Source organism: Hemibagrus wyckioides, linkage group LG03 (assembly GCF_019097595.1).
Source record: "Hemibagrus wyckioides isolate EC202008001 linkage group LG03, SWU_Hwy_1.0, whole genome shotgun sequence".
Taxonomy (NCBI): Eukaryota; Metazoa; Chordata; class Actinopteri; order Siluriformes; family Bagridae; genus Hemibagrus; species Hemibagrus wyckioides.
Window position 1 is genome coordinate 25180997 of NC_080712.1, and position 8611 is coordinate 25189607.

Here is an 8611-nt window from a genome sequence, read left to right on the forward strand (position 1 = left end):
GTTTTGCTGTATTAATTGCAAAAAAGCTTGAAATGTATAAACTGTTCCAATATATCTGAATTTACCTCTATTTATTTATCTTTTAAACATCCACATGCCTCACTCAATGTACAACAATATTAAAGTTAAATCATATTGTTTTTTACACTCACCAAACACTTACATACTTTAGGGCCTCTCTTTGCTCACAAAACAGCCTCAATTCTTTGTGACCTGCATTCCACCAGATGATTGCATTATGCAGTTCCTGCATATTTCTGTGTGCACTTTCAGGCTGCAAATCTCTTGTTTTACAACATCCCAAAATGTGTTTAATTGGATTCAGATTTGGTAACTGAAGGCCAGTGAACAACACTGATCTCTTTGTCTGTTCATGAAACCAATTTGAGATGACTTGCTTTATGCCATGGTGCATTATCATGTTAGAAGTAGCCATTAGAAAATGGTAAATTATGGTGTGGCATTCATGCAATGATTAGTATTAACAGACAAAAACTGTGCCAATACTGTGCCACAAAAAACCCACACAATTACACCACCTCCACCAGCCTGGATTGTTGAGACAAGGCAAAAATCATAAAAACCCCAAGAAGAGATTCCTCAGATTCCTGTTTTTCCACTCTTCAGCTGTCTAGTTTTGGGGTGTCTATGCTCACTGCAGCCTTAGCTTGCTGTTCTTGGCTGACAGAAGCAGAACCTGAAGTGGTCTTCTACTGTTGTAGCCCATCCACCTCAACGTTTCAGAGTTGTGCATTCTGAGATGCTTTTCAGCTCAACCAATGTTATACAGAGGGGTTATCTTAGTTACTGTAGCCAAAGTCAAAGAAGCTTTGTCACTTAAACCAAATATAGCAGATGCAGTACACAGTGAAGTGAAACAACATTCCTCCTAGACCAGAGGTGCTACACATAACACAGACAAAGTACAGTGACACAGACAAACAGAGATAAACATAGAGATAAAACTAAACTATACTTAAGGTGCAAGAAATAAACTAGACATACAACAGAAGTGCACAGGACGACAAGACAGTGCAGACAACATATAGACCGACTTTTGTGCAAAAAAACAGTGTATACAGTGAATGTAAAAATGAAATGTCTGTCTCAGTTTGAAGGTGTTTGGCCCATCTCAATTAACCTCTCACATCAAAAAGTCATTTCTGTCTGCAGAAGTGCCATTCCCTAGATGTTTCATTCTGAGTAAATTATAGGACATCAGCAGTTAAAGAAATACACAAACAAGCCCATCTGGCACCAACAGTCATGCCACAGTCAAAATCACTGAGATCACCCCCCCTGCTCTATTGACTAGGTGTGAAGGTGTTTCTAATAAGTGTTCTTACAATAAGAGTATATTTCACTTTAATGGTTAACATCACAAAAAATAATGTATGAGAATGTAGACTTTGTTATAGTACTACATTTTTGTAATGTACTCAAGTGCATCAATTTATCATAAGTTTCACATAGTGATTCATTTGTTTTGCCATAACCATGTGATTTGTAATGCCCAAAGCTTTGTTTCTGCACACATAGCCATAACTGCTTCTTATTCCTGTTCAAAAATAGTGTGAATCTTTGCACAGGTTTTGAGTGTCAATTACTTCTAGTAAATTGAGATACTTTTGAATTACCAGTATGAAACCAGCCCAGAGGCCCTGTTCCTTAATAAAAATCTTCAACCCCACTTAATAAAATGTCAACTACCCAGTTCACAAGCACTTCATTTATTTCAATATATATACACACACATATATACATGCACATACAATTCATATACTAAAATAAACTAACCTTAAGTCAATGGTCCAAGTTAATTAAAAAGTGCACTGCAAAAATACAAAGCTATACCTATACAGACCCTTTCTTGTAACAGAAAGGAAGAAGACTAAAAGAACCAACAGCACATATTTGGACAATTACATACATATTTGGTTTTTGGTCCATCAGTAAGGATTGGGTGATGCATTATATTCCTCCAGTCGGAAGAGCCATTTATCCCAAAATTGCATCACTTGCTCTGCTTTCAGGAAGTGAGTGTGGGCTGGTGAACCATCTTTGTAAGCAATGACAATCAATCCACTGTCCACCTGCAGATAGAGACAAACATATAATGTACTGGCTCCTGTAAATCAGGAAAAAAAACAGGTCATGCCAAAATGCATCAATATACCTGGAAGTTGTAGTTTCTGTCACTGTTTAAGGCTCCAATGTAGGCAACCACCTGCAAGGGGTTGTCATATGTGTTGTGAAGGAAAGGTTTTGGCTTCTCTGATGTCTTCCACTCTATGACACACAGTGAATTCCTGTATATTAAAAATATATATATTTTTAAAGTCATAGGTACTGTTTTTGTACAAACTTGGTTACACAATACAAGATTCCTGTATTATTGAATGTTACCAGTTACTTTTCTTATGGAGTTGTGGAAGTTTGTATTCTAAAAAATATTTTACAGGGCAATAAACATGAAAGATATATCGGTCATAAGTAGCTGCCATAGGCAGTCCAATCTTTTGATCAATAGCTCACCTAGTAAATAGTACATTTTTTTTAGTTTTAAAACTGATTCTCACTTGTATATGGCAACGCAATCTACAATTCCCAGGTACTGCAGAGGTTTATGCAGCACAACACTCTCGATGGCTTTCACTCCTGTAACGTCCTCCAACACGCCACTGATGCTTTGTAAATACCCAGACACATTTTCCAGACACTTGCCATCTTCATTTAAGTCTTTTTCTCCAGTTAAAATTTCTTCAACAGCTACATGCAACAGTTTTCCCTGTGTGAAAAGATCTAAAAACCAAATAGAAAAGATCTGGTGAAACACTTTCTATTTGGAAGTTTAGGCAGGAAGCACACGCAGGATTTACTCAAATTTGTGTTTCACAAATTTGAAGCAAAGCAAAGGAAATGAAACTGTTTTTCTATCAGTTACAAGCAGACAAATACGACCCCAAATCTTCCGCAATTCTACTACCTTGTAGCAAGTTTTGACACAAGCTAGCACATGTTTACAATCTACGGAGTCAGTCACCCGAGAGGCACGTGGCAGTTTTTGTTCTTCGAAATCCAGTTCCGGCTGCACCACTTCTTTTTTCTTGTTTATATTTAATTTACGAGTCCATTAACACCTCATGTTAAACCTCATGTGTTTTAACATCTGTCAGTGGAGACTGAAGACAAAAATCGCCAAATTCACGTACTCGAGTTTAGAAAAAGCGAAACAAAAGCCACACGCATTCACGTAAGGTATGACACTGCTCGGGAAACTGACTCGCCGTACTGTAAGCATATACTACCTAGAGATATAACCGCCTTTTTCTTATTCTAAACATGGAGCAACAATCAGTGTTATTTAAAGAGCGCCTTCTAAACAATTTAATAATTTCTGGTTTTACTTAGGTTTTCATGGGCACAAAATAAAATGTGGATGGACACCACGGGGGAAACTGCGGCCTACGGTTGGTGTATTCTTTGAAGCCTTCCACGCCAAGCTCAGCGATCATCCTTTTCTTCCATCTCTCCAAATAAAAAGTCTGCTGAACCGACATTGTCTTTTGGAGTATTGCTGTTACACTTGGTATAGAGGCGTGTTCTGAAGCTCTTTGCAGTTTTATCCGGCTCATGCTTCCCTCAATGTTCTCTGCGTCAAGAACACGTTTTGCGTCGTTTAACAGAGGCCACGGGTTTTTAAGCGCTCTGCACACCTGAGGCTTGGATTTTACGATAGCTCCGTAAAGCAGTTGGTCTTCTTTTTCAATACTTTCTGGAGTCTGACAGCTGATTCTCGTAGACACGACCGATTTCACCAGTGATGAATAATGTTCAGAGTCCACATTACCGTAGTGACAGCTATTTTTGCGCGAACACAAACCAGGGAAGGATGAAAACATAGCCGTGGGTGAGCCCGAGCAGCCGGACAAGCGTCCAGAGAGCAGAGCGCTCACACAACACGACTGCAGCCACAGCCTGGAACCCCGCATTGTGGCTCCTGATTTAAATCGCATGCTACCTCCACATACAACTCCAGCTTTATGTGCAGTCCAGGGAGCTCATTTACACGCGTCACAAATCTAACAAACTTTCACAGCTCATACATTTCGTACCATGCTATTTGAATCCAGTTCGACTAACGAAGAGTAGGGAAATGTAGTTTGAAATGAACCAGAAAAATAAGAACTTTCTCTTTTAAAACACCATTTCCCACAATGACTCTTTGTGTGACCGTTAATTGTGCTCTCTAAAACCTGTACATATAAGCAAACGTTCCGCAGTGAGTATTATTGCCACATTTTCAAATAAATGAATTCATTCATTCATTCATTCATTCATTCATTCATTCATTCATTCATTCATTAATCAAAATATATAATTCTCTTTTGCATACCCTGTTAATAAACAGAGCATTCAATACTGAGCATTTTCCACATGCAAAAGTCTACAGTATGCTATAAAACTTACATTTACATATGGTAATCTTACACATAATCGTTAAACATTGCAGAGGGTTTGACTTCTCTACTAGCAACGGTCTGTATGCAGGTGAATATAATAGGACCTACGGTATTGGACCCATTTACATTGTTCTGAGTAAAGTTAGTCACACAATTCCCCACCACCATTCCCATGTTCAGACAGATGTTTCAGGTGTTCCAACAAGAGATTATGCCGTACTTTGTTTACACAATATATGACCTGGGTCCAGGAGCTTTTCCAACAATCATTTGTCTTCATCCAAATTGAATTTCACACATTGTCCTGGATTTATTTAAGTTATGTTAGCTGTGTTCTGAATGATGACCGTTGTAGTAGTACTGGTATGCCTGTTTGGTCTGTTATCTTTATTCTGACTCTTTCATAATCAATATAACATAGTAGCAGATTCAATGCAGCATTGGAACTGTGGATCTGAATTGACATACAGTCCTTAGTTGAGCTGGGCTCAGTCCAGTGGCACTGAGCACACTACACAGGTTTAGAAGGGTTAGAGCTAATTGTGGCTCTAGTTGTCTGAGCACCAGCTTTGCAATAGCAAAACTTCCTTCAGCAGCAACATCAGCCTGTGGATGTGACCTGTATGTAGGATGACTGAATTTATATGCCATTTTAAACTCCACAAATTCAATATAGTCTAACTTTATGTTTGGTAACTATGTTTGTTTAAGTAAGCTACTAAAGCATAAAGCTCTGAAAAAAAATAAGAGACCACCTCCAGATTTGAACCCTACTGAAAACCTCTGGAATGTCATCAAAAAGAAGATGGATGATCACAAACTATCAAGCAAAGCTGAGCTGTTTGCTTTTTTGCAAAAAGAGTGGTATAAAGTTACCCAACAGCAATGTGAAAAACTGGTGGAGAGCATGGAGCCAAAACGCTTGCAAATCAGGGTTATTCCACCAAATACTGATTTCTTAATGTTATTTAGCCAAAGCATTAACACAAATTTTTACAAATTATTTCCATTTTGTTTTATTAGAGTTATTAAAGCTCTGCAAATACTGCATGATCTTGGGTTATTTTGGTGTGTTGTCATTTCCTTTAAATATACACTCTAAATAACAATAGTTATATTTTGAATTTAGGAGAAATATTGTCAGCACAAAAAAATAAACAAAACTGTTCATCTCACCAATACATGCACCTGTAAGAAAAAAACATAAGAAACATAAGATTATTTTTCAGTGGTCTCTTATTTTTTTCCAGAGCTGTACTTTCTGAGTTTTTTGCATTTTCGTATGTATATATATATATATATATATATATATTCTAGAACAAGACATGCTACATTCTAGAACTCTCTCTACTGGAGATTTCAAAACTATGAAATAACACACATGGACTTAAGTAATCCATATGTAATGACAACAAAAAACAGTCAGTTGTTATTTTAAGACACGAAGGTCAGGTGTTCTGGAATAGTTCTTGCAAGAACAGTATTGTCAAGTGCACCATGATGAAACTGGCTCACATGAAGACCATCCCAGGAAAGCAAGACCAAAATTTACCTCTGCTGCAGAGGGGAAGTTCATTTAGAGTTAACAGCCTCAGAAATCACCAATTAACAGCACCTCAGATTAGAGCCGTTATGATGGCTTTACAGAGCATCAGTAGCAGACATATCTAATATCAACTATTTGTCTATATATATATATATTCCTTCTCTGTTTGAACAATGCCCATTGTTATGTGCTATACAAATAAATTGAATTGAGAAAAATTGAATATAATACATTATATAACACATATGTATACTGTATATACATATGTATATATGTATTATATAGGTACTCAATATTATATAGTATTATATAGGTACCCAAATATATAGGTACCCAATATAAAATAAAATCAAAAGAAATAAGTCTTTTTTGCATGCCCTGTTAATAAACAAAGCATTCAGTACTGAGCATTTTGACCACCAGCTGTTCATCTTTTGTACTGTCTGTATGGTACTGTTTGTTGTCCACTGTCTCTAGTCTTTACACTGTCTGCACAAGTTTGGACACATGCTGTGTGATGGTACTCAGTCCCTATTTCCCTATTGTTTTATGAAGCTTTATTTCTTTATGTTCTACCATGGTCCTGGAGGGACTATGTTTCATTTCACTATGTACTGCACCAGCTGATGTGGTTGAAATCTAAAAACCTCTTGACTTGACTTGAAAATAATTTTCTACTGATTTTCTCTAAGCCATGGAACCCTGGCTCTCTATATAATGGTTTCTGTGATGTTTCTAGGTACAGTTGGGTATTTGTCCAAACAGCCTGGAAAACAGTTTTTTGGGGCTTTCAGCCCTCTCCCACTTAGAGCTTTCATCACTTATCCAGACCATTATTGTCACCTTAGGAGACTATTCTGCCTCTTCTTGAGGTTTGCCTGGCATTAGTAAAGGCATTTGCAATGTGAGCAGTGGATCAAAGTTTCTATTTAGCTACATGGTTGACAGAGAGGGTGTCAGGGTGACTTGCCTAAGTTTGTTCCACCTGGTGCCATTTCAGACCTTTCTACTGAAGCCCTTCACCAGCACCCACTCACTCATTTTCAGGTGGTGTATGCTTTCTTTTGCCACTACAGGATGTGATGGAAAATTTTAAAGGAAGAAGTTCTGAAGTTCTGTGTACATGACTAGAAGTTGTTTGTGACTAAATGTTGTTTGTGACCATAGTTTGTGCAAATTGTGGGTCAGAATGCACTGAAGACTCAAGGCTAAGAACCAGCTTAGGCAGACCTTGGTAAGGTTGTCCTGATTATTTGTTGTACTGTAGCTAATAAGTGTTTTTATAAATGTTTTTTTGTTGTTGTTTTTTTATGTTTATAAAAACTCTCTATAAAAGTGTAATGAATAATCAGGGCCCTTCTTCTTTAAGATTTCTCAGAGATCGTTATGTCCTGTTGCACAGCAGTACAAATAAATTGTGAAGCTTTTACTCTTGCTTGTGCCTAGTGTGCTATTTTCTCCAAAACTTCTACAACAAGCTGGCAAAGTCAGCAGCAGGTTTCTGTGCTTGAAGGTCGGCTACATCAATTCCCGGGGAGGCATACTGCAGGTGCCTTGGAGGCTGTTAGCTTCACCTTAACCGCATGTTAGGCTCAGAGCGCAAGAGCTGCCTCAACACTGGAATCAGAATAATTTGATGTGAGATTATGTGATTTAAGAAAATAAGTAATTTTAAGATTTTAATTTTAAATAATAATTAAAATTAAATAAAGTAAAAGGTAAATAAATAAAATAATTTGTCTCTGTGTGGAAAGGGCTATAAAGACAGGACTTAGACCTGGATCAACAGGTTGTGAACCTGGGTAAGCACCTAGTGAAAGGCCATAGAAATAGAAAAGAGAAAAAAAAGCATGACACTAATCTAGGATTAGGTGCTTTAGGTGTCTTGTTTGAGAGGTTTAGGAAAACCCGCCATCTAGGGCTGACAAGCTCGGCATAGAGACTCTCCGGAGAGGAAAGCAGGTCAAGGGGAAGAATAAAAGGCCAAAGAGTAGTAAAAAAGAGTAAAAGGGAAAAAATAGGCTTTCTAACACAGAAAGTGCTAACATTACACTAAAATAGTCATGGGCAACAGTAAATCTAAAAAAAAAAATAATAACCCAGTAAATACATTGAAAGTGTCATCACTGCACCCAATGTGGGGTTTATGAAAACTAATTATGGACCTGAGTCTGTCACAGTTGTTGTGGTGTGTGACTGAGTGTGAGTTTTAGCTTGAGATAGTTTGATACATTAAAAAGTAGATTAGTGCATATAGAGAAAGACAATGAAAACAAGAAGGAAAACAGTAATTGGAGCTTGCGTGGCCTTTTATATGTGGCAATCAGAAGCAGAAACAAGGTAGAGAAAATCTAATTCAAAGTAGTCAGCTACACAAAATACAAAGAATACAGTTCAAGATTAAGAAAATCTCCAGTGTCTTTTTCAAATGATCCTGACCTGGATGAACCACCTTCTCGACCACTTCCAGAGGCAGCTACATCACATCCACAATGCTACAGCCCACTCAACAGCAAGACCAGCAAGACCTCAACCGTAAATCTGCCTACACAGGGAGGTCCTGCGCACACCACCAGTCGCAGCACACATGCGCTGCCAAGAA

The 8611-nt window shown here is 37.7% G+C and overlaps 1 protein-coding gene across 1 annotated transcript; it reads right to left on the minus strand.

Moving 5' to 3' along the window:
• Window positions 1-1791: 1791 nt before the first annotated feature.
• Window positions 1792-4109, minus strand: mgme1 (mitochondrial genome maintenance exonuclease 1). Its single transcript, XM_058382330.1, has 4 exons — window positions 3470-4109; window positions 2580-2802; window positions 2177-2309; window positions 1792-2093 (listed from the first exon to the last, which is right to left on the minus strand). The coding sequence occupies exons 1-4, from the start codon at window positions 4014-4016 to the stop codon at window positions 1950-1952; spliced, it is 1047 nt and encodes a 348-aa protein (XP_058238313.1). The 5' UTR covers window positions 4017-4109; the 3' UTR covers window positions 1792-1949.
• Window positions 4110-8611: the final 4502 nt, after the last annotated feature.

What these genes read in the sequence shown, in the direction of transcription:
- mgme1 (XM_058382330.1), bottom strand. Translation starts at nt 4,016, where the DNA reads ATGCGATTTAAATCAGGAGCCACAATGCGGGGTTCCAGGCTGTGGCTG. An exon ending in CTTCAAAGAATACACCAACC is followed by an intron (nt 2,803 to 3,469) that starts GTAGGCCGCAGT and finishes TTTGGTTTTTAG; the next exon opens with ATCTTTTCACACAGGGAAAA. An exon ending in GATTGCGTTGCCATATACAA is followed by an intron (nt 2,310 to 2,579) that starts GTGAGAATCAGT and finishes TTTAATATACAG; the next exon opens with GAATTCACTGTGTGTCATAG.